At 38.4% G+C, this 27,817-nt stretch overlaps 1 protein-coding gene across 6 annotated transcripts in view; it reads right to left on the minus strand.

Moving 5' to 3' along the window:
* Positions 1-27,817, minus strand: part of LOC123865649 (nucleolar protein 4) — a 177,689-nt gene that overhangs the window by 84,397 nt on the left and 65,475 nt on the right. For all 6 annotated transcript variants that reach the window (XM_045906834.1, XM_045906833.1, XM_045906832.1 and 3 more), the window contains 2 exons: positions 5,476-5,610; positions 3,934-4,749 (listed from right to left, as the gene is read on the minus strand). In XM_045906834.1, the coding sequence (XP_045762790.1) occupies positions 3,934-4,749; positions 5,476-5,610 (951 nt within the window). The remainder of the gene's footprint in view (positions 1-3,933; positions 4,750-5,475; positions 5,611-27,817) is intronic.

The raw sequence follows: 27,817 nt of genomic DNA on the forward strand, positions 1-27,817 counted from the left end.
AATCATAATGTTATTCTTAAATCCTAATAGTCTTGCGATTCATTAAGTATCTATTATATTTACTAATTTAACTAAGATATAAACATCCGAACTAATCCAGTTCAAGAAAAACGAAGTTACAACTTTCAAATGTAAACAACATACAAACACATTTTATTTACCCTACCACTTGACTTAAAATTACGTTAATATGTACAAGAAACCGAGAGAACTAAAATACCTAAATGTATCTAAGTACTCTTGAAATACACATCTAAGCTTACCTATTCCTTGATAGTCGTCATATTCGACAAATAACCCCAGAACTGCGATTGGGGGCCGAACGGACCCCCTAGTTATCGAAACGCGACGGTCGTAGTAACTAGGGGACTAAACTTAATTATGTCATCGTTCAAGGTCGGCCGTGATGCATTTGTGTGTAATAAATCTGTCAATCCATCCAGAAAAATGGGTGGTAAGCTATCTATCGCTAAAATAAAAATTCATCAATCAATCAATCAGCCTGTTTGCGCCCACTGCTGGACATAGGCCTTCCCGAGAGCGCGCTACCATACACGATCCTCCACCTTCCTCATCCACCCACTTCCCGCTATCCTCTTAAGGTTGTCAGCCCAACGGGTCGGAGGTCGTCTCACACTGCGCTTGCAGATACCCAGTCTCCACTTCAGAACACGTCTGCCCCAGCGGCCAACATTTTTGCGACAGACGTGGCCTGCCCACTGCTACTTCAGCTGGCTAATTCGTTGAGCTACGTCAAAATTTCATAAACCAATAAATTGAGAATCGTATAACAAGGTTACATTGTTACCAACGTAAATCCGATGGCCGATGGAGCAATCTGGAGTGGAAACTGCGTACCGGTAAACGCAGTGTAGGACAATTTCCAATTTGCTGGACCAATGACCTCAAGCAGTTTTCAAGAAGGTTGGAAACGGGTGGATGAAGAAGGCGGAGGACCTGTAAATAGCGCGCTCTCGAAAAGGTCTATATCCAGGAGTAAGCGCATGCAGGTTCATGGATTATATTGGAAACTAATAAGTTAATAGCAGTTTTCATTCGAAGAGTAACCATCCAGAATGTGGACATCCAGTACAGACATTACTGTCAACAAATGATTATCAAAAGCAACGGTATTTCGCGCTGAAACAATTCACATCAAACGCACCAATTGTACGTCCGCCAACATACTGAGCCAGAATTAAACAAACTTCTAATCTCTGACATCAAAGCCGTCACACGCCGCAAGTGCTGGCGGACGAATAAAATAGCCGCTCGTGTTATTAACAGCCCCTGTAGGAAAAAAGAGGGTGGGTGCGTATGTATAACCCCTGGATGTGACATAGGGTTTATAGTTCGGAGAGCCGCAAAAGTACAATTTTATTACTTCAACTAGATGATGTCCGCGACTTCATCCGCGTGGTTTTAGCTTTCGGAAAATTCCAAGGAAACTCTTAAAGTAGGTAGTTCATCTCCATATCCGGGATCCAAAATGCGTCAAAATCGGTTAAAAGGATGGACCGTGAAAAGCTAGCGTACAGACAGACAGAACACACATACATATGGAAGTATGGATATCCCCCGTGCTCTATTTATTGAAGTTTTTCAGGCTTCTGCTCTAGTGCTTAATCCATCCAGACTCCCTAAGTCCTTGTCCTCGTATCCGAGAAAAAAGGAGGGAGGGTCGAATATCCCACAGGGGGGGCCGGCAATGGACTGAAGGAGCCCCAATCAATCTTACAAGTCGCAGTACGACGGGGGGAGAGGCACTTTCGGGGGTCGAAGGGACCATACCCTCTTACGGTCTGACTGACCCTTCGGGACGGCTCGGCGGAAAAGGTCGGACCTAAACTCTGGAATATTACTGTAGAGGGTTTAATGTTTGTGATTAATGTACCGTTTATATAGAGGTTTTATCATTTTAATGAATTTGGGACATCGATTTTTTGTCTACATTTTACGGGCATAGAATTCATTCATCAAAACCACATTAAATATTCATTTTAATTTTGAACTAAAAGAGATGCATGAACAACCGAATTAGTTATTTTGTTCATTTATATTATTAAACTAAAAATGTAGCGTGATGCCGTCAGGTAGGAATAGCAGTAATAAAATATATACATCGAGAAACGTTTTTCATTTATCCATGTTTATTAAAATAGTTTAACCGTTTTTGATAAAGGTACCTAGTCCTACATTAAATACATTTTACCTATAATTACATTAAAATTGTTGCATTTTTATCAAACTCGCCAATACATTATGTGAGATGTAGCTCATATGAAATTTGCATTGCTAATTCAAAAAATTTTAGAACATTAACTAGAAAACAAATTAAATAAATTATTAGATATTTTGTATAATTTGCAGGACCGATATTTTTGATATAAGCATTATCGAAATGAAAACCTATCACAAAAAACCATCAGAAATTCTACTTTCTCAGTTCTCCGCCGGGCATCGTTTTTGTGTCTTGTCTAATGCCGTGACGCCCCCCTTGATGAAACCGTACCCCACCACCCCACGCCCTCGCCTCGAGCGAGAAAAATGAGTTAGAAAAGATGCGGCGCCCGATTATGGCGTAACGCGCCTTTGTGTGGGACATTCTGAATCAATCGGTCGCAAGGGCCGTCGCGTACGTCGCACGGTTACTTGTCAGGTACGACCGCCTATAAATCCTCATGTCCTGGCTCTTGAATTCTTCTAAATCTACAACACTGCCAAATCCTTCCACATCTTTCAATCTATTTGTCTGCCTGCCCAGTTTCATTTATTTTACCTCCATTTTAGCCTAGTTCGTCAATTTCAATCAGTTTACAGCTAATGGCTAAGTTGTACCATACGCAAACTTGCACAAACTTAAACCAGAAATATAATTTCGTAATAATATTTCCTTCAGCCTCTTTAATTAATCATGGTAGTATCATAGGTAGTATAGTGCAAATTACATATTCAATACTAGTTAACTCGTTCTGGCTCCGCTTAATCCATATGCGAATGAAACCTTTGTATAAAAAAAAGAATTGTAAAAATCAGTTCAGAAATCAGATTTGTAAGAACATCGACTAAAATTCACTACTTATTCCGAAAGGGCTGTTTGGTTTATCGGGACAAAAATATCCTAAAATATGTTAAACCACTATTATAACTTTTAGGTATGCCAAGTTGCATTTCAATCCATTCAGTAGTTTCAGCGTTATGCGTATACGAATTCAAAGTAAAAGTAAATCTAAACACAACGGAAAATCCCAGAACCCTTTTCAGTTTTGAAACCGCAAAAAGTATTTTTCTATACAAATATTTAACGAAAACATAATGCGCGGACGGGTTTAAACCCTAGCTTAAACTTTCCGAACTAATGCTAAAGCCGGCGGTCTGTTCGACCCGCAAACGCGCTTTGTGGAGAAATTCTGTACCCCTTGTTATGATTTGCGAACTCTCTTCAATATGTATCAACATATTTTATTATATTATCACGTATCTCCTACAAAGTAAACCGCAAATATTGTATATTAAATGGATACCCGTGACTTCGCCCGCGTAGATTTAGGTTTAGGTTTTTTGAAAATTCCAAGGGAACTCATAGATTTTCAGAGATAAAAAGTAGCCATATAATATTATATCCGTCTACGAGATGCAAGCTATCTCTGTACTAAATCGGTGATGCCTGCACCTTCGTTCATATGGAATTAGATTTTTTTTAATCCCGCAGAAACTTTGATTTTCCAGGACAAAAAAAATATATCTATATCTATGTTCAACCTCGAGATGCAAGCTATCTTTGTACCAAATATTTGGTGCAGAGAAGGATTGCATCCAGGACACGGTTATAGGCTACTTTCCCGGACAACCCCCACGGACGAAGTTGCGGGCTCTATCTAGTTAATATTAAGTTACTAACTTATGAAAGTAACATTATGAGTTTTCACCTACCTTATTTTCCAAATCCACTCGATCTTGATACCCCATGCTCCGCATATGCTTTAAATACGCAGTCGTAATTGGCACACTGAAGTCTATATCGTCACCATAGAAAACACCTCCATCAGGTCGCCAAGGCTTCGGTAGCCTTCCATAGGAATGGGGAAAGTCCAAACTAGCAGGTAAAAGCTTTTTCCGTGGTGGGGACCTTGATTTCGGAGGATCTTTAGAGGTCAAATTCGCAACGTCAAGCGGATTGTATTTCTTGTCTCGTTTGTTCTCAGTCTTTTCAACTTCATCGTCTTCGGTTGTCTTGGTGCTTCCTTTAGGGCTTTCTTCTGGGTTCTCTTCTTCTTTCTTCTGAGTCACAGAAGGCGGGCTCGATTGGACATCTTCTACATCAATGACACTATCGTCTTTATCTATTTCGGGATCAGTCCTGACCGGCTCCTCTTCTCTAAAAGGTTCTAATGAGCTTCTGTCGTAAAGTGTGGTCGCATCGAAGCTCTTGGACGTGAGCTCTATGTACGTGGGCTCTTCTTCTTCTACATGCTTTGGACTTTCAATTTTTTTGAGCGGCTGTAGGTCCGTATAGTCGAATTTGGGTTCGAAGGAGTAGTTTTGTGCAGCGTCGATTTCAGATTCCCAGTTTCTATAGTCGGGAGCGCAGTGGGGTATGAACGGGAGATAGGGGTGCCTGGTGGGCGAGGGGGAGGGCGTGGGCAGGGGGGGAGGCGAGGCACTGCGCGGGCGCCGCGCGCACTCCGCACAACCGGTCAGGAAACGCGTGACTGCTTCCCGAGGGAGGAACGCGTAGGTTTCTGTAATCTGTGGACAAAATAAATGGAGATAGTAGAAGTAGATACAATTTTCATACTATTATTTAGACAAATGGAAGTTGTATAATATCAATGGGTTCACTGATAGGTATTTCTACAACGGTTGCTACTTGCTAGAACATCAACACCGAGGGCAAAAAATTTGTATGTCAGGGTTTCCTGACAGGATGTCTTGACTCAACTCTGTATTGTAAACACCTTGTCATCCATATTCAAATAAATAAACCTGTTGTAGAAATCAGCAGCGAAGGCGTGCAAATCGGTAGGGAAAACCATCCTACTCTAATAGGAGAGACCACAGTAATAAGAGTATCTATGGGGGAAACAAAGGAGCTTGCTTCCGTTGCTTGGTCTGTGCATACCGTGGATAACTGATTGGCTTTATTTACTACAGAAGTAGATTATCGACGACGCGACGCTATGAATCAATCAGCGCTTACCCTAAACTGTTAAATTCAGAATCAATCTGTGCTTACCCTAAAATTAGAGTGCCATCTATCGCAATAAGATCCAAGTAGACCGTTAGGCAATTTACCAATGGTTGGTTTCTGAGTATTACCAAGACAAGAAAGAGCCAAGCAGTGTACAATATTTGCGATAGATGGCAGCAAAGTATATAAAAAATTAGTTCATAATTTTTAATTTTCTTAAATTAATAAAAAATTAGGTCTAGATTTAGATCTATCTAGTTTGATATAATAATTAATTTACTCACTGTTCTATAAGTTCGTTTCTGTCCTGCATGCTTGCCAGGTCTTCCTTCAAGTTCGACGTGGACAGTGTAAATAATGTCAAAGAAATTTTCAACAATCGCCACTTTCCTGTACACAGGTTCCTGGTTTGCCGCATTCTGAAACAATGAAACATGAATTTGCTTATTTCTGTTAAAATCTATGCTTAATAACTTAATAAACTCCTTTACTTTCTTTTAAAATTGACTGACGCACAGCTTAAACCAATTCAGAAGCATACAATTTTGTACTGGAGTTATTATAGCGTAAAGCGTTGCTTCAAAGCCGGTTTTTCAGAAAATTCATCCCTTTGGGTCGATTTTCATAACTTTCAGGTTTTTGAAATCACGTTGAAATCTAATTACAACGCATTCTGTTATGAAGTAGTCAAGAAACAATTTAGCGTAGTAACGCTACTTGCCACTAGATGTCGTTAGTAGTAGAAAAAATATCAAATTGAAGTAACTTTGAACATCGTAAATCTGTGCTTTTTTTAACTGCAGATTACTTACTCTGATTTCTAAAAGAGAGAGAGGAAAGGTTTACAATTCAGTGCGTATTTTTTTGTATAACTGTGTAAAACAATGTTGTTTTAAATGGTTTTAACTTTTTTTTTTAACTAAAGAAAAACCCTGTAAACCCCTTTATAATAACCCTAAAACCCTTTACCAACAATAAACTTCTAAATTGCATAGGTACATGATCATTTGTATTAAAATAAAGTAGGTAGGCCTTTTGTAACTGTTTCCTTATTCGTAGAATGCAATAATCACCAGGCAGCGATCAGCGGGAAGGCATCACGAAAGGCAAAAGTTATAAAGCTAAATGAAAAATATATGTATGGATAAGAGCGGTGCAGGGATAGGGGACGGGGCACATTTTGGTCCCAGGATGTGATTATCACAGTGGTCAGCGGCACGGGATCACGAACGACGGGACGGTCGACCGGGACGCGGTACAATTAGCACTCTCGACGCGAGATGATTACGCGATCGATGTCCCTTGTGGATTTTAATTACTTTCTGTTGTGCGTAATACGTATATTAGGCATTTTTTATTATTTTACATAATATTATGTATTTATTATTATGTATGAGTAACATAAAATGAAATTAAAGTGAAAAAGTGAAGTGAAGCTTATCTTTCTCATAGATTTTTGTTTCAGCCTATCTATCCCTAATAATTTAAGCGCACGCAACAAGAAAATGTACTTATTTTTTTATTGAAAACAATGGCTAAAATGTAATTACTAATTATGTAGGTACCAGCCTAGGTGCCTACCTAGAATATTTTTAGATTCAGCTCGTGAAGCCCCTTTCCTTTTGATACATCGTTGTTTGATATCCCTCACGACGAGTATAATTTTTTCACAATTGCGTATAAAAAATGATGTCATAAAAAAACTTGTCCGCAACGTCGAAACTACCCAGTAACAATAACATCTTTGTAGTTTTAAAAATCTATATAACAGAAGTTAAATCGGGATCCTCATATTTTGCAAACGAAATTGTTCCCCTACTTGTAGTAGGTAAAAGTCAAGATTCTATTGCGGGACTTTCAACTTCAAAATAATAGTATTTTGAAGTTGTCCCGCATTTCAATCTTGTATATTCGATGCAACAGGTGGCGCCTCCTCGACCACCTAAAGCGATTTCCGACTGCTAAGAACTTTATTATCATTTATTGAAACTAACTTTTACGATGTTTTAATAGCACAATTCCTTTAATTAATTATTTATTATTCCATTAGCCAGCGCTGAATTAGAAAGCTAAGTACCTACTTATTTAAATTAGGTAGGTAGGTATATATGGAACCAGAGATCGTTTTGGAGAACACATAAACGTTATCAGAACTACTTGAACATAATGACATCGTCATTAAACTGAGTTGTATGGCGGGAAAATATCGACGTTTCTGGTCGGCCGCGTCAATAATGGTTCAGCCGGGCGCGCCGCGTTGGAACTCCCACCTGAGGAATAGGGCTGAGAAGCAAAAAAATGTCTCGATATCGACAAATTATTTTTAAATTGAATAAAAATTATTATCGATAAAAACGCCTTAATTAATTGTTATAAATTAACTAAACGTAAGGAACTACAAGCTTAATCTGTCTGTATATATAAAAGGAAAAGCTGTCTGACTGACTGACTGATTTATCAATGCACAGCTCAAACTACTGAACTGATCGGACTGAAATTTGGCATGCAGATAGCTATCATGACGTAGACATCCGCTAAGTAAGTCGATCACCCATTCAGTTACCGACTTGGATCAACGTTGCTTAACAATTCGATCGGATCGATTGATATGCGTTGTCACAACTAGGCCACGCGTCCCTCCCTATTAATAAGTTTCTGATTCTAAACTCATTCATTCATACTTATTTACTTATTTATTCAATCATAAGTTTTTCAAAACTTCCATCTGGCGGCAAGCTTAAAATATAGGAATTAATAAAACTTTCCTTAACTAATTGTTAAAACAGTTATATAATGGGTATTCCAATTAATATAAGATTAAAAAGAAATTTTAATTAAATACTGTAAAAACATTATCATCGATAAACTTTACATCACTATTGCCGCTTTTCGCGCATTAATCAGCCTTTCGTTCGCTCTCACCGCGTGCCAACGAAGCTGATCCACCGCCAGCATTAGGGATGCCCTCGAGATCATAAACCTGTTATTTGCCGTAAAATCTTTATGATCGAGAGTGATTTAAATAGAAACTAGACGTAGATGTAGAGTTAAGTACGAGTATTGTGCGTGTATCCTAGGTCAAAAGACTAGGTTTGAATATTACGATTAAACGAGTTCAAACATGATAAAGTTATAAAACTAAATCAACTACTAGATGTTTACTCCTACCAGTGCGCTCAGCTCAATATGTTAACTATATTCACAGAATCAACACGTTGAAACTTTTATTTGATATGTGCAATTATCTCAATTTTATTTTCTTACTCAACGTGTTTATGGATATCATATTATACACTGTTATGTATTTGTTATAACTTTGTATAAACAGCTATGGATATGTGGAAAGTTAAAACGAAGACAACATCTCTTCATTTATCAAAATATAATAGGAATTTAAGCAATCACTGAAGAATCGATAAACCGTCAAATAATTGCTCACATTTATAAACTGACAATCTTATAACTCTTCCATAGCTGTCTGAAATCGAGTATTAGAGAGAGAAGTATTATTAAAAAACTTGAGTTGTATTTTATCGACATCGATGTAACACAGACATGCTTTAGGAACAGCACTATGGCCGTTTGCCGCGCATTAATCAGCTGTCGTTTGGTCTCGCCGCGTGCCAGCGATCCGACCCGCCACTGATGTCAGGGCTGCCATCAAAATATTATACAAAATATTGACGAAATCTTTTTACTTTTTACAACTATTTAATTTTATTTTTATACAAACAACAACATTAGTGAATTCGTTCTATTTAAATTCTAGGGAAACGGATAAAGACCGGCTTATAGACGATTTCAGAATACATTTCGTAGAATCCTTATTATTAAATTAGGCTCAAAATTTTATTAAGCTTTATAACCAATATTTATCACACTTTACAATTACATAATTTATTTATTTCAAAGTATTTAACATTGTGTTTACGTGTACATAATATTAATATGTATATATTTTATATTTTAATGGAGTGGAAACCCTAGCAGTGTAACTTTCTCGTTGACAAGTGCCCCTCACGGCTCGCGTTTCGGCAGTTCACATCGAAGCCCGACATCATTAGCGAAAAAGCAGGATTTTCCCATTGAATGAACGACAAATTATTACGGATAGGTACTTATTATGAAATATTATGTGTGTTTTAACCGTCAAACGCAGTTAAATTCTATTTATTTCCCAATGATCTACTCCTATCTCTACATGAAAGAACTATTAAATAAAATATACTCTGAACAAGCTAAAATTACCTAAGAGTAAATTATTTCGTAAAAAAGTAATGCCAGTGAGTATTTAAACTTTTATAATTAGCATCGATAAATTAGCGCCAATATCAGTTTTTTCACAAACTATCGATCAAATCAAGTAATGTGATAAGCAACACTGCTCGGGATTTTTGTAGCACGTGTATATTGTATGCACGGGTACGCGTCACTCAGTATGTAAACGAGCTGAATGTTAAACGTGATAAACTTTCTCATCTCTATGAGGCCTTGGTACTTCACGGCGCGCGGTGATGTCATAATGCGAGCGATTTTGTGATATCGCTACCGTGTGGCAAGCGTTCTTTCTTTTTAACTCCTGACCCAAAAAGAGGGGTGTTATAAGTTTGACGTGTGTATCTGTGTATCTGTGTCTGCGGCATCGTAGCTCCTAAATTAATGATCCGATTTTAATTTAGTTTTTTTTTGTTTGAAAGAGCCGATCGAGAGTGTTCTTAGCTGTAATCTAAGAAAATCGGTTTAGCCGTTAGAAAGTTATCCACTACTAAGTACTAGCCAGGTAAAAACTGGCTAGTAGTTTATAATAGGGCTAGGCTATCCACTATAATAATGATATTCTGGGGCCGCAGAATGCGGGCGAACGCTCGCCGCGGGGTGTTTGCCAGCCGCGCGTATTTTCGCCCGCGCTGTTTGCTCTCCTAACACACTCGCTGCCGAATATTAGACACGTTTTATTAAATGTTCCATCATTCCGCACCGAAATGTTTAAACATGGAGCGAAAAATATTGGCTACGGGCTTTTCGTGTTCCATTGGCATGATTTATTCTATGCCGTTGCACAGGGTGGCCGTGCTACATTCGCGGTCTAAAATAAATCAGGCCTTAGGGGTTTACGCCGCAAGAGGCATATGAAAAGTGGCCCTTTTTTCAGTGCCGAAAATCAGAGTAAGGTAAGCAGCACCGACATACGAGCAAAGTTACGTTAACGCTGACCTTTGTGCCCGTTGCGGCCGAATTGTTTTTAACCAACTTCCAAAAAAGGAGGAGGTTCTCAATTCGTCGGAATCTTTTTTTTTCAGTAGGTATTGAAAATTGCGGCTCTAGCGGCTCTTGCGCGTCTTCAAATCGTTTCGCTGGAAAGGAAGAACTTGATAGGTCTAGGTTACAGCTTTGCTTATCTTTTTGTGTATTTGCGAGCCTTTGTAAATCGACTATTTTCTAATAATAAGTAATATTATATCGTTTGTAAATCGTTTATGCTGTTACTCCCTGATGCCCGCGACATAATCCCGTCTCAATTTTCCGGGATAAAGAGTAGCCTGTATCACTCGCCTCTTTACTTTTTTACTCGTAGCTATTAATCATCTGTGTTGCTCCGTTGCGGCGTGATTGAAATACAAACAAATAAACAAACACACTTTCACGTTTATTATATGGATAGTGATGTGTATGTACTATAAAATAAAATTCAACTAAGTAAGACACTAAAAGCAGTGCCATATTTTAGTTAAATTGTAGGTGTCCGTGTGAATGCGGTCGCAAGCCCGCATGCTGTCGGAGTGACCGCATAACCACACGCGCTTTGACGCTCGTGTTCTTATATAATAGGTATGTAGCCCGTAGGATGCCTATACGTGTTTATATATGTAATATATGTATAGGTTTGCTTAGAGGCAAACCAACACATAAATTATGACTTCTATGGAGAAACTGATGAGAGATCATCAATTCATCGCGCAGCACGCTTCACAAGAGGAAATAAATCTATGTATATTAGTTCTCATGCATTTGATCCCGGGCACGCAGCTCTAACTTTTCGGATTTTTTTAATGTGCGTTTTATGCAATTAAATTTCACTCGCTTTAACGGTGAAGAAAAATATCTTGAGGCCTCCGTACTTGGCCAGCATGGTAGACCTTCTCATTGTGAGAGGAGACCCGTGCGCGGTGCGCAGTGGTAACCGTCGCTGGTTTGATCATAATGATGATGACCTAACAGGGACTTATTTACTAGGTAAGTACATACCTACTATATTACGGTTTGTATTACATTTTTACTTTGTATTATAGAAACTATCCTCGAACATCACAATAACGATCAAACTGGAACACACAACGTAACCACGGATTAAAATAATTTATTCCGTTCTCTTCATAAAGAGACCTCCCCGCACCGTAGGTTATAGGGCCTACAAACTACGATGCGCTTGACCTCATCTCTGATATAGGTATGTGTGCGATATAAGTTTTATTTATATGCGATATTGTAAATATGTGTATTTGTATAGATATACTCGTACGTAGATCGCACTCAAAGCCGAGACCAAGTGAAGCGTGGGACAGATGATATCTCGAGACAGAGCTGACGGCGTCAAGTCTCCTTGCCTGTCTTTAGCCTATAGGGCTGCCACTCATGCCATTGAAAGTATTTTTTTTATTCATTATAAGCAAGCACTTGACCACAATCACACTTGATAGAAAGTGATGATGTGGCCTAAGATGGGACGCGTTTACCTAGAAGATCTATGCATTCTTGTTTTAAAGATACCCGGATTGTATTTAATAGGAAATACAGATCACGGAAGAGTATTCCAAACGTTAGCCATACGTATGAGTAAGTACCTATGTATTTTCTGTTTAGTAATTCTGATTTTATCTATATACTAATAAATAAATTGGAGTGTCTGTCTGTAATTTCGAAATAACTACCGCATATTAAGGTCATATGGTTATTTGAACGATACTATAACTGAATCACACGTTTTTAAAATGTTTGTCTGTCTGTCTGTCTGTCTGTCTGTCTGTCTGTTTGAAAAGGCTAATCTTGGGAACGGCTGAACCGATTTTGACGGGATTTTCACAGACAAGTAGAGAATTGACCAGGGAGTAACATAGGCTACTTTTTTAACCGACTTTTAAAAAAGGGAGTTGTGTTTTTCTACCTATGTACACCGAAATCTCCGAGATTTCGAACCGATTTGCGTCATTTCTTTTTTAATCGATAGAGAAACTTTGCGACATTGTTTCATAAAAAATTTGGAGTCCAACTCCTCAATCCTGATGCTGCAGGGGATCTGACCAATCCACGCGGGCGAAGCTGCGGGCATCAGCTAGTTTGTAATATAACTGAAAAGTGTTCGGAGTTTAATATGTTTACGCAAAGCCTATTTTAACTTTGTAACATTTTTTGTATATGAATAATTAGTAAAACTAGTCATTAAAAATAGGCAGGATACTCTATCAAATAAAAGTTTGTTTATATTTTTATTTAAAAATTTAAAAAAAATGGATACATTCCGGTTACAATAATGAAATGAAACTAAAGTGATGTAAAAACAGTTTTACTCTAATATTTCAGCGTTTATTAGGACGACCGCAATCGGGTTTTAGTTATCAATTTTATTCAGACACGATTTGTATACGATAGACAGTATAATCTTAAACAAATTAGAATTACCAAATGTTTTTATTTTGGATATTTTTGTATTTCGGTTTTAAATTATTTAATGTTTATTCCAATTTCAGGCGGTGTAAACCCTATTGGTATCAGAGCAACGAGAGGGGACGCGGTGGGGGCGGAAGTGTCGTGCGTGCGATTTAATTCCATCGCCTCGCCCGGGACGGCGCACGGCGGCTCGAGTGTACTCGAGCGGTAGGGAGGGTGTATTCAACCCTAATTGATCGATGTTGAATATCGATAACAATTTAATATACTAATAAAAGCATATTCCTGAAAAAAACAACCACTTACCACTAGGCGAGATTGCAGTCAAGGGAATAAAAAAGTTAATTTTATAATCGAAGATTATGTAATATAATCGAAGATTATGTAAATGGTTAAAGAGCGTGGATTTAAGTCCTATGCATTGCTGGAGCGGCTCCACCAATTCACAGGACTGCAATTATTTTTGTATGGAATGATATTATTGTGAATCAAATCTTTGAAGAGAGCGAAGTTTCTTGCTGGTTCCTTTCGGTAGGAAAGGCTTTTTTAACCGACTTCAAAAAAGGAGGAGGTTCTCAATTCGTCGGAATCGTTTTTTTTATGTATTTTCCTCAATTACTCAAAGTCGCCTGGACCGATTTAGAATACTTTTTTTTTTGTTTAAACGGGTATATTTTTTATTATTATTTTCATGGTTGCTTTCATTTCATTCGCTGGCTGGCATTTCATTCATCAGAGCGAAATCATAGGATGATAAATTCAACTTATCGGACTTATGGGTTCTAATTTTTTTTTATATACTCGACGCTGGCAGAATGCCATAGTTATATTTTGGTCGAGCTAATAGTCCGCCATGCTAATTAGAATAAATGATTGGTATTTTTTCAAACAATCGTTTACGAATAACACATGCCACACTGTTCCGGTGGTTCCAAACACCCGCTATACCACTGCAACGAAGCAGATTTTTTATATCATATTTTTCAGCTTGAATAGATAACTTCATTAATTAAGCTTACAGGAATTTCGTAAATAAAATATTTTTACTTTTCAAACTTAAAAAGTATTTACAAAATAAAAATATTTTATCTATCGAGAAGTTAATAATAGGCACAGCACTAGTGAAAGCTAGAACGGCGGCCGCCAGCGGCTGCTCGTAAAATTGCGAGCCCAGGTGATTCTGTCGGCGTCGACTCCACACGTACATAGCTCACTGACATGTGCTTAGGGTTGCCAAGCGAGCTGTCCTTTTTATAGTATACTTGATGAAGCCCGCAACTTTGTCCGCGTGGATTTAGTTCTTTAAAAATCCCAAGGGGTCTCTTTGATATTCCGGGATAAAAAGTGCCTATGTCAATTTCCGGGATGCAAGCTACCTCTGTACCAAATTTTATAGAAATCGACCTTTAAAAATCCCGTGGGAACTCTTTGATTTTCCGGGATAAAAGTAGCCTATGCCCTTCACCGGGATGTAAGCTAACTTTGGACGAAATTTCATCAAAGTCGGTTAAACTTCGGCCGTAAAAAGCTAGGAGACAGACTGACAGACACACTTTCGCATTTATAATATTAGTATGGATAAAAATATGTCGTAGAGTCAATATTAAAAAGAGGTTTTAATGTCATAGACTCCGTGAAAAGTAACGTTACGTGAAGAACGCAGCCATATTTGTTTTAGCTGTCATTGTCAGAGTTGGATTTTGATCGGCACGCGTTGCTGTGTTCAGAATTCACTCTCGCATTTTATTATCAGAATATTCGGTTAAAAGGATTTATTCTCAAAAGAGCGTAGCGATTGGCTATTGATTCTTGTTCTGGCTTCGGTCCGAGTAGGTTCTCAGTAGATACGGTGTGTGAGTGTCGTACTGTAGGTTTTAGAGTAGTGGTTACTTAAAGTGGTGCTGGTGGTTGAACGAGTTGTTATTGTGGTGATTAGGTTAGATGGTTGGTTTGGGACCGGTGTAGGAGCCGGTTTAGGTAGGTTAGGTTAGGTTTACCTAGTTACGCTGGAAGTTGTCACGTACAGTGAGAGTTATCATGTTTGTAGTTGCGGGTAGTTCAATATCACTTGATAGTCCAAGAATATCGTTAGTACGCCCACGAAAGCTCGGTTAATCTAAAGGTTGCTATCCTGACATATCCGCTTAGTTATTATCCAGGTTTACTAGTGGTTAGATCATGCTTCAATCTTAATAATCATTAGAAGCGCCTACAAAGTAATAAAAAAAAGTGAAAAATATGCCCACGATAACCTGATAACACCCTCGGCCTCCGTTATCAGAAGTGGGATGCCCTAGGGCTCCAGAGAAGTCTGATGATTGATTTAGTGAGTTACTAGTCTTAGAAAGCTAAAAGAGATTAATCGAGGTAATTAAAAGTACCCTCTGCATTGAAAATAATAATGAGAAGACAGCGGTGTGTCTAACGTGCTTGTTTATTTTAAAATGATTTGGTTATCGCTTGCAAAAACTGGCTCTTACTACCGATATTACCTCGCGGAACATGTTGCAACAGGAATTGAAGGTGTTTTTCTATTTTGAAACGTAAACAAAGCAATATCGAACCACCGTCGTTTTGTGGGAATAACCGATTTAATTCTACAACGTTGAAAGTTTTTCGACCTAATTTAGACGAGAGTTTTCAATCAAGTAAATCAGTGACTCTGTTTTTGTGATGTGATGTGATTGTGATGTGTTAATGCGAAATATCACATATCGAGTCAGTGTTCGTCATCGATTGATGGAGTTAGTTTAGAAATTTGGTTTCATGAACTCATCTGATACAATTAGTTTTGACATTTTGATATCATAAAAGGTCATGATATTTTACGTACGTAGTTTTTCAATTACGATAACTTGCGGGTACCTACTTTTTTTTTTTTTAAAATGCAAGATTGTTGGTGAATGTAGTATTTCTAATTCGAATATTGATTTTAAGAATTTGGACACGGATAACTGAGTATAGATCGCGATTATTTCGATTGCTTGATGAATAATCAGATGCTTTTGTCAAAGGATTACCGCGTTCAAGGACGACCGAAAACTTAAGTTTCATTTAGTAGATCCTAGTAAAACGGTTTAACGTGGTCTCTGTCACCTTTCACTTGATGAACGACAATTAAGTTCGTGAGAAAATTAATGAAATGTTGTGATCGACAGTGGAATATGACTGTGGTAGATGATTCTAGTAGAGTATGGCGATCTCATGTGTGCATGCGTGGCGTAGCGTAGCGATCCGTTGTGGCAATGCGCAGTGTAGTGTAGCATGTTTATCGTCACTCGATGGAGGTGGCATGAGTTACTACTTCTAGTAACGACTATCGTCACTCGATATAGGTGGCATGATTACCGTCACTCGATGGAGGTGGCATGAGTTATTACTTCTGGTAATGACTACCGTCACTCGATGGAGGTGGCATGAGTTACTACTTCTAGTAACGACTACCGTCACTCGATGGAGGTGGCATGAGTTACTACTTTTAGTAACGACTACCGTCACTCGATGGAGGTGGCATGAGTTACTACTTCTAGTAACGACTACCGTCACTCGATGGAGGTGGCATGAGTTACTATCGCTCGATTTAGGTGATAGTAACGACAAGTTTATCGTCACTCGATTTAGGTGGCATGAGTTACTATTGCTCGATTTAGGCAATAGTAACGACAAGTTTATCGTCACTCGATTCAGGTGGCATGAGTTACTATTGCTCGATTTAGGCAATAGTAACGACAAGTTTATCGTCACTCGATTTAGGTGGCATGAGTTACTATTGCTCGATTTAGGCAATAGTAACGACAAGTTTATCGTCACCCGATTTAGGTGGCATGAGTTACTATCGCTCGATTTAGGTGATAGTAACGACTAGTTTATCGTCACTCGATTTAGGTGATAGTTTTGCTGACTAAGACACGTGACACTATTCACTAATGAGATAGAGTTGATTTCTTATCCAACCATGCTGTAGAGATTTAAAGAAAATTTCGTATTGTAGCTGTAGCAGTATGATGTCAACAATAAACTCTTTCACTAAAAGTTAATCAGGAAAAGCCGAGCCTTTGATTGTAGCAAGTTGTCTCTTTTACACGAGCATCACACAGGGACGTGTGACGTGTCAGTTCTGGCCGTATCAGAGACTAACATTAAAGTAGCCATTATTTAAAGCACCATCTGTTATGAAATGGTTGTACTACTGAATTGTAGAGCGACATCTATTTGCGAACTCAGGTTATCATTCCACGGTTCGTTCAGCGTGGTATTAAGGACGACAGTTACAGTTAACCACATATCCTTAACAACAACCAAAAAAAAAAAAAAATTTTGTTTTTAAGTTCAGTTAGACGCCACCGAGTTTCTTGCTGGTTCTTCTCGCTAGGTTGTGGCATTCCGAACCAGTGGTAAATTCGTTTTGAATAATGTTTAGATCATGATTGATTAAGAGTTGCAATAGCAATTGCGCTCTAATCATATGAACTGTAGTTTAGAATCGGTTCAACTAAATTTCGCGTCGCGACATGTCAGTACATAGGTTCTTGTAATTAGGTTTTGGTTCTTCTCGCAGTGTTAGCCTATGTTTTAGACAGATGATCAGCACTTCTTAACCTAGGTTGGTTGTGTCAACTTCCTAAGTGTTGAGATGTGATGAATTAGTCAAGCCAAAGAGCCCTAGAAAAGGCCGTGATGGTCAGAATCATAACCAATAGCACTGTATGTTAATTATTGTAATGTTTCTGGTTTACGGAGGTTTAGTGACTGAGGGGACACTGATGTCCGGTCCACTAGAATTGAGTGGTTGAGGGGACATTGATGTCCAGGTTTAGAATGAGAAAGATGTTCATTGACAGTTAACTGCTAGTCAGGATGAACGAGCGGTATAATGATTTGTGGTTATGGTTTTGTCCTCACATGCTTTGTGACATTTAGCGTACGAGGACGTACGCCGGTCAGAATGGCCGTGTCGTAGAGTCAATATTAAAAAGAGGTTTTAATGTCATAGACTCCGTGAAAAGTAACGTTACGTGAAGAACGCAGCCATATTTGTTTTAGCTGTCATTGTCAGAGTTGGATTTTGATCGGCACGCGTTGCTGTGTTCAGAATTCACTCTCGCATTTTATTATCAGAATATTCGGTTAAAAGGATTTATTCTCAAAAGAGCGTAGCGATTGGCTATTGATTCTTGTTCTGGCTTCGGTCCGAGTAGGTTCTCAGTAGATACGGTGTGTGAGTGTCGTACTGTAGGTTTTAGAGTAGTGGTTACTTAAAGTGGTGCTGGTGGTTGAACGAGTTGTTATTGTGGTGATTAGATTAGATGGTTGGTTTGGGACCGGTGTAGGAGCCGGTTTAGGTAGGTTAGGTTAGGTTTACCTAGTTACGCTGGAAGTTGTCACGTACAGTGAGAGTTATCATGTTTGTAGTTGCGGGTAGTTCAATATCACTTGATAGTCCAAGAATATCGTTAGTACGCCCACGAAAGCTCGGTTAATCTAAAGGTTGCTATCCTGACATATCCGCTTAGTTATTATCCAGGTTTACTAGTGGTTAGATCATGCTTCAATCTTAATAATCATTAGAAGCGCCTACAAAGTAATAAAAAAAAGTGAAAAATATGCCCACGATAACCTGATAACACCCTCGGCCTCCGTTAAATATATTTTTTTATGCTGTGCACTCGCCGGTAATGTTATCGTTGGACAGAGCGTTACCCGCGAGTCGTAAAGAGAGTGCGAGATGGGGCTGGAGGGCAGAGACGAATGTCTGAAGAGACACCGTTTTTGGCAAGGCAAATTTTTTAGTTATGACTTAGTATAAAACAAAATTCAATATTCTTCACATGACTGTGACAACCCTACCGCGGCAAATATGGCATCCGCCTCCTACTTAGTGCCTGTGAAACTTCTGCTCTCTGGGTCTCGACTCGCCACCTATAAAAGCTTCGCTTTATTTTATTTTGCCTCCGTTTCGGTTTTTATATGAAAACTTCCGGCGGCGGCGGCGGTCTATTCTTCAAGTCTTCTTTATCAGTCCTTGCATTGCAATTTGCAACGTACTGGGTACTAGGGACCTGTTTTGTTATATATCTCGTATTTCAATGTTTTTCTACCAGCATATCTTGGTTATGAAAAATAATGGAAAATTCACACGAAAATCAACGTAAAAGAATCTGAAAAACTTTCAAAATGGATCACCTTTCGTAAAGAATTTTCCGATTTTTCACCTAAACGGATTTTATTCAAGTTTTTATGAATGCTTGACTGTCTTTCGGTAGTGTCTACTGGATATCTCGAAACAGGAGCGTGTGGTCAAATATCAATAATATAACTACATGGAAACAGCAAAATACGCATCTTTTTTACAGTTGTTTAAAAAGTATAGATACAAAACGAACACAACTGAGCAAAATAAGTATAAAATAGTAATAGGAACCCGTGAAATGTGAACCCCGACCCGCTTGGGGAGGACCTTTTCTCCCTGCGGTCAGCCCTTGTCGCCCGCCCCAGGCAGTTTACATCATCTGATGAAGGGCCTGGCTAGACACAAAGCGCGGCGACAGCAACACAACGCGACATCGCGCGACATTCAATGGGCTTTTATATTATACCTATCCGCTCCGCTATGTGAATGCTTTTAAACAGTTGCTTGCATAGAGGTAGATTCCACTATGTGTTTTAGGAACCCTTGTTTCTTGTATTACAACATAGGTTGTGTTGTCTGTCTGTCAGTCAGTCACTCAGATAGTTTTTTATTAAAGTTCCTTAGTAAACCAAGAAACCTTTATGCTTAGTTACAATAATTGTTTCGCACAGTTATAGAAGCTACACAGCGGCAAATACAGTTTAAAAAAAAAGGAATATTATCAGGGTACCTCCTGCTGGCTGATTCGCTAGCTCAGTGTCTAACACCCATTTTTCATGTTCACACCCCGCTGAACATGAAATGTGAAAAAATTTGGTTTCCCTTCGGGTGACATCGAACATCGACCATGCGTGTCGTTAAATAGGTTTTTTCAATTATGTATCTTCTAGAATCTAGGGAAACTCGTTCCATCTACGCTACATCATCAGTTCAGATGTGACGTTGGTAAAGCAAGTGGCTGTAAAAAGACGCATTACACTCTCCCGTTACTCGTTGCGCTTTTTATTTGCCCAATTCTTTACTGGTCGGCTGCCGCGGCCTGGGGCAGTTTAAGCATATCATCTGTTGAGTGATGCAACTGATTTAATAGGGGGAGACTGGGTTTGTAAACCCCGGCCACTTTGTTGTACATATTTAAAATAATTGTGAATGAGAGATACCTACTAGTGCCAAAAAATAAGCTAATGGTTCGTCTCAACTGTCGCTTTCTACGAGTTCTGACTTCCGAGTTCAGACCTATCATAATCGTAACAACATTTTCCTCTTGTAAATAATGTTATTGTTAGGTACCTATAGAAAGTAAAAAAATATATATTCGGGAGGCCTACCTGGGGTTTGATCTATCGATATATTAAGTTTAGAAAAGCGCTGTCTTTTTGTTTAAAAATCTGCACTAAACGAAAATTAGAAACATAGGTGAACTAAGGAGGGCTTCTCTTCCAGTTAAAGTCAGTTTCAATGAAAATACAACTCAGTAGTTAAGAAAAATACTAGCAAGTCAACTACTTACTTGACTGCGCGTAGCAAGAACAGCGGGAGCTTGAAAATAATATTTTGTTACTCTTTTTATGAACGATATTATTTTATTTTGTTCTAACATGCACTCTGCAGGGTCTGCTAATTCTAAACATTTTTATACATTACGTAATGACCTCCGATATTTACTACCTAGTTTAAAGTACCTAGTAAAAAACTAAAGGAGTAACATATTTTTCTACATTAGAGCGTTAACAATTAATATAATCCTAAAAAACCTCACCAACAAGCCGCATTAGTGTGGCCCACACATAATATGGTTGGGGCCACACCAAAATAATCTTAAGATTTATTTATTGGGTGTTTGGTTGGGTGGCTGGGCAAAGTTGAAGAAAATGTTCCATCACGTTCTCAAGCGCGGTACCAGGACATCATAAATTACAAGGCACTGGCCGGCAGTAATTGCACGGAGTTGCGGATTGGCGCCGAGGGCGTGCTGATTACGTGTTAGGGGCACGCGATGTTTGTAATATTGTTATTATTACTGGTTACGAATCACATGGTGTATGTGATGTTTTGGACCGCGTTGTGAACAAAATCAAGTAAAATTCATGTAAAATTGTGGGTTTGTATTTATTTTGCAGCTGTGTATAGATAACACAACAGGCCCATGGGCTTCAGATTAGGGGAGCGGTCCGTTGTCCCAAACAGAAACTTAGCTCGAATGGATAGATAGGTGCACAGTTTTATTTAGTGAAAAGTTTGTTCATATGTCGCACGATGGACCGACGATAATACCTATAAAGCGAGTGGCGGTAAGTGGCTGGATGAGAAAGGCTGAGGACCGGGTGTGGTGGCACTCTTTAGGGAAGGCCTATGTCCAACAGTGGACGTCCACAGGCTGATGATGATGATGTTCATATTGTCATTTGGCAACGCAATATGCCCATGCAGCTGCTGTTTCGACTTTGGAGTTGACTGTTGCACAGTGGCAAACTTGTACAGGTGGCACCTTCTATTGGCCTAGGTAGCAAACATTCCGTATGTGGTCAGCGCTTGCTAGATGAATGGCCGGTGTTCCTATAAACATCAAGAATCTTGGCATAATTCGGAAACAGCGTATATAAACTGGTCGGCATTAAGTATAATGATTGTCGAACGCTTGCCCGTACATTTGTAGGAAACAGCTGTTATTTTGGAGGCAAAGTATCGTTGAACTTTTGTTTATAACTTGTAGTGGATTTTATTTATGTAGGGAAACCGTCACTAAACGAAGCATATCCAAGATGAAATCATTACAGGAAAAATTAAAAATCCCCCCACCTAGAAAATGGTTCTTCGCATTTTGAAATAAAGAAAAACAAGGAGGAAGAAAAAACAAGAAAAACTACGGATTACACCACGACACATACCAGGGCGTGGTGCCAGGACATCATAAATTAGAGGGTAGCGGTCGAGCAGTAATTGCACGGAAGCGCGGAGTGGCGGCGAACGGAGACTACTGATTACGCGTTAGCGCACGCGATGGTTATAATATTGTTTTTATTCCTAAAAATAACTATGTTATTATTCAATACACATTACATTATTATTAATTTGCAAGTTTAATCCTCTGCCATACAATGTGTATTTATAAATATCTATTGAACGAATCAATCCCAACAACGAAGCTGCCTAATGAAGACCAATTTTTTCCTCCAAATTCCAATTAAATGTTATTCGTAGAATATAATAAAGACCCAATCAAAATAATTACAAACAAAAAGTCTATTTTCATAAAAAGTGAAGTTCCATTTTTATTGGCTTATTCTATCAAATCATGGAATTATTATACCATGTTGTTATTCGAAAATTTAATTTGAATTTTATTTTCTCAGTAGTTAAAATAAATGTTTCATAGCCAAAAATTAGCATGTCGCTCACGCGACCATGAAATTTTTATCCATCCCAAAATCGCCCGACGCTCCTCAAAAATATTAGGACCGAAATCGCTAGCTCAAAGGCCTAATCCGGTGCTGGAATAAACATATCGGATTAGGTACTGGTATTTTTTTTTTAATTTTTAGTGAAAATGTTTCAATAAAACTAAAAGCTAGGCTAGCCTTCTCTAAATATATTGTACAAAAAACACATGCTCGCAAAGAATGATGGCAAGAATACTGACTGCATTTCCACGCTGCACAGCCAGGCTGATCCTCGTAAAAATGTTGTAGCACTAAAACTCCATGGCCCCAGGGTCTCCACGGCAAAGGGGACAAATAATATGTAGGTAACTCTCGATAAGAGAGATCACTTGGGTGTGCTTGGGCCGCTTACCGGTTTTAGCCAATTTTGCTGTGGCTCCCTGACGCTGTCTCCCTAATATTATAACACGGGGCCAATGTGTCAACGCACGTTGCGCCTCACATTCGGGTCCGTCTCTATTCCCAGGGAACCAGCGTGAATCTATCAAGTCTTTTGCCATCATCCCGACTAATCCCTGCCAGCTCAATGAGCGCAGGGGTTATTACTGGATTGGAATAAATGCGAACCGGTTATTATGGAAAGTTTTAGAAAAACACGTTTGCAGACGATCACAGTATCGCCTGGAAGTACCCATAAAACGGGCCCCACAGCTCGAGGCCGTAAAGCGCGACCGCGGCGGAACGACACCGTAAACATGGCGAATAAAGATATTATTCTCCTGCAGCATAACATTCTTTATCGTAGTTCTCCATAAAAGGTCGCGCGGTTGTAAATCTATTTCTGCTTGAAATTTTCGTATGCTTCATTTCCCTATAAACTACTTAAACAGTATCTAGGATTGGTGCCAATAAAAACAAATGAAAATGATACGAAAATGTGATGAAAATATTTATGAATTCATCATATACAGGCATTTATGAAAAGTTCCGGTTTGTAAAAGGAATCCCTGAAAAGTATTTTCTACCTGAACCTCTTCCTAAAGTTAATTCCTACAATCCTGAGTTTGATCATCCTCAAAGTTTTGGCAACACTACGTGGCCTGTCGCCTGTCAATTTGCGAGAAAAATAGAAAGCGGATGTCTTTATCATAAGCTTTCTATCTCATGTACAAATATCTATATAAGCAGAGCTATTTATTGTATGGCGTTAGGGCTGCAGATGATAATACCTATTATCCACACCACCAAGGCAACGCAAAATTACAGCCTAACTTGATAACACGGTATGAGCACTTATCGTAGCGGCCCGGAATGAATCAATCAATCAAGGGGGTGACGGTAATGAGCGGGGAGGGGGTGCTAACAGGGGGGTGATTTGCTCTGGGATCGGAGCTTGAGGGGCTTAAACTTGTCTTTTTACGGTCGCTGGTAGATTTTGTTCTTACGTCTATGGCTCTTCTTTTTCACCTTAAAAGTACCTACTTATACTTACTTCACTTAGGTATCTACAAAAATGGTCAGCATTTGATTTAGTTTGGTAACTGGATGGGTGACCGTGAACTGACTTTGCATAATAATTGTGTGTTGTTTGTATAAATTCGATCTTAAATCCAATGTATAAGTACATTTACATATCAAACAAACTAGGCAAAAAGTTAAAACAAGTGTAAATTAAAAAATTTCAACACCCCCGACAAATCATTTTCAAATAAATAATTATGTATATCTAGGCAACGTCCATCTTGACAGCTTGACATTTGTCAATTGACACTTGAATATTATGAACCTAAGCGTTATCTAATCTTCTTTTCTACAAGAAAACTAGAAAATAGCTGATAACTTTTAAACGGCTGAACCAATTTTTTTGGATTATAGCTAAGAACACTCTCGATCAAGCCATCTTTCAAACAAAAAAAAGTAAATTAAAATTGGTTCATTCGTTTAGGCGCTACGATGCCACAGACAGATACACAGATACACAGATACACAGATACACAGACACACAGACACACAGATACACAGATACACACGTCAAACTTATAACACCCCTCTTTTTGGGTCGGGGGTTAAAAAATTATCAGTCAGTGAGAACCGCCCGCGCCGACAGAAGTTTTTCACTTCTGTCGGCAGTTCTTAAAACTTTAAAACTATGAAAATAATAGTCGTATTTTATGGTTTTTTAAATTAATTTTAGTAGGTACTAGGTACTTATCAAAAAAAATCATAAGTTTTTTATTTAGTAGGTATTTACATCTATAGGCACTCCGAGCACTATAATAAACGTTATGTCGGTGATGCAACCTTGAAGTTTTTATCCATTCCACGTCCAACGCGCCTAAAGAAAGACTTCACTTCAAAAATAATATATTTTTTGGACCTACCTATCATTTTGCGATAAACAAAATTAGTGATTAAAAAAATTCAGGTCATATTATAATTAAGCGGTAAGTAGGTACATGTAAGTGTTTAAATTAAAACTTAAGCGCTGCCAGTAGTTCGCAGATATTTTAATAATTAAAATTACTCATTAATTTGAACATCACTGATTGGACCGTCGCCGTTAAATGAGCGAGGCGAAATTGGTCCGCTTGTTTTCATCCCCTATTTAAACTCAGATTATTTTATACATATTATAGCGTTTACTATAGGTAAACGCGAAGAACCTATAAATTATAGTACATACTTAGGCTAGCGTAAAAGAATACAAAAGGGATCTTTAAAAAACCTAAATTCAGGCGGACAAAGTCGTGAACATCAGCTATCAAACTCTATTCGACGAAATTAATTTATTAGAAAAATCTTAAAATCTTTCGCCAAATGCTCCTATCAAACAAACAAAACAATATTCTGGATGGGAAGTGCTAAAACTCGAAAGGGGGTGGGCGTAAGTGGTTGGAAAAATTAGGGGGGGTATTAGGGGATTAGAGGAGCGTTCGCCGATTACGGCGTCGTGCCTATAGGTACATAGTGCATTGGCCAGGAAGATAACAAAATGACAACTGACATTTGACCGTTTTATCTGAGACTAGCCTAAGCCCGCGACTTCATCCGCGTGGACTACACGATTTCAAACCCCTATTTTACCCCCTTATGGATTGAATTTTCATAATTTTTTTCTTAGCGAATGTTTATGTCATAACCATGCGTCTCCATGTAGTTTGAGCTGCACTACGTTGATACGAGTAGATCAGTCAATTAATCAGTCACCTTTTCCTTTTATATACATATGTATTTTTATTTAGATAGATTTATTTCTCAGCACAAAACTGTGGACAAACTAGGTATATCTATAGTATGATTTAGCCCTTACAAGTTGTATATCTATTAGGGATTGCAATGCTGGATCCGCAATCCAGCAATCCAGCTGGATCCAGCACGTTTTAGGGGCTTGCTGGATCCAGCATCTGACGCTGGATCCAGCGGTGCGGATCCGCACTCAGCTAAAAAACAAATAACTAACTTTCTTTTCGTGCAAAAACTATAGAATGTCTTTCAGAAAAGTAAAAAAGAACTGTAACAGAAATGATTGGATTCTCAAGTATGAAATTATATTATAACTTCAGCTTCTATTAAGATTTTATAAGTGGGAATTGGGATAGGCTACGCAATTTTATTTCGAAAATTAGTGAGACTGAGAAACTGAGAACCCTACAAAGTTAGTAAAACAAGTAAGTAACTACCTATGAATAGCTATTTCAGATTAATGATGTGTATAAGGGAAGTTACTGTAAAAAGCTGCAGAACAAACCCCTAGTTCCCCTAGGAGATCCTAGTTGACAGTGAAGTATTAAAAGATGATTGTGGTAGGGGATCCATCGCAAACCTCATCAGAGTTAACGGTACACTAACGTTAGCGCTAGCACTTGTGACTGTGAGTGATAAAACGATTTTAATTCACTAATAACAAATTGTTAAAGTGCTACTGCATGAATTGAGTGAAGCACAACAAACCAACAAACACGCCTTGGGTGCTATGTTACATTACTCAATCGTCACAATAATGAAGGAATTTTGCATCGTATTGTTACTTGTAATGTAAAATGGATCTGCTAGTACGTCAATCAAAAACTCTCATCACAGTGGTTGAACCCAGCAGAACCCGGCCAAATCCTGTCCCAAGTGAAAGTTGACTCAGAAAAAGCTATTTTTGAGTGTGTGGTGGACCAGTACTGAAAAGCTAGCCGTTAAACAACTGAGACTGGTGTATAACTGCTCTAGTCCATTGCTGCTTCAGAATAACGCTAGATCTCATATATCACGACAGAAGATCGCTAAATTAAGGAGCTGTGATTGGAAACACCTTCCATACTCACCGAACCTTGCTCCAACAAACACTTTATTGGAACATCGACAATTTCTGGCAAAGAAAAAATTCAATTTCGATTCAGTTCAAAGGTTCTATTGCCTCCAAAGATTTTATTAATTCTCGCTTTCACAATTTTTCAGCAATGGAATCAATGAATTACCTATAAAATGGCGATAATGTATAGATAATGAATGACAAACATACCTACCTAATTTCATTAAAAAAAAGTTTTTTTGCCATATAAAACGCTTTTTTCAATGATAAGAACCTCATATTATAACTACAAACAAATATAGGTAGTTAGTTATTAAAGTTTATAAGTTTAACCAAAAAAATGTTGCATTTCTTTGAAAAATCAATAAGTGCTGGATCCGCGCTGGATCCAGCTGGATTTGCTTCAATCCAGCAAAAATCCAGCTGGATTGAAAATGCCGCTGGATTGCAATCCCTAATATCTATGTTCTCTATAATACTAAGTTTACAACAAGCAAGTGTCGCCAACTCGCTAATCGCCCAAGGCCCTCGGAAAATTCTTTCTTGTTTTCGTTGAAGCAACTTTTTAGGCAAATGTTTTTCGCCTCCGGGGAACGCTTTTTTACAAAGTAGGTATAGAGCTATGCTAAGGTAATATTTTAAAAGTTAAGCTAAGTGTTAGCACTTAGTTAGAACTAAATGTATCGAGACGCTTGTAATAATACTATTGTTATGTTAATTGGATAAGATACGATAAATATCTCAGTACAATCTATATTTAGGGTTCTGTAGGAAAACAAGGAACCTTCATAATTTCATCCAGCCCGTCGGGTCTGTCTATATGTCCTTCTGTCTGTGCGTCACAGCCATTTTAAAAATATACTATAAAAGCAGTAAAATTGAAAGCACAATTACAAAAACCTGTTAAACTGCTACCCCCCTACAAGCGACATAATGTCTAGCAGTGGACATCAATCGCATGACTACCACGAATATTATCCAAGTAGATACGAGTAAGTATTTCGTTCTCCAAAGTGAAGTGAGGCAAATATGAAATAGGTAAGTTATTCTTCGGAGCTATAACGCCGAGGGCACGCCGCCGTCGGTCAGTTGGCAAATAAATAATAAATGATATAAAATCTCTACCGTCCAGAAGCGACCCGTCCCGCGTG

Source organism: Maniola jurtina, chromosome 5 (assembly GCF_905333055.1).
Source record: "Maniola jurtina chromosome 5, ilManJurt1.1, whole genome shotgun sequence".
NCBI classification, from domain to species: domain Eukaryota; kingdom Metazoa; phylum Arthropoda; class Insecta; order Lepidoptera; family Nymphalidae; genus Maniola; species Maniola jurtina.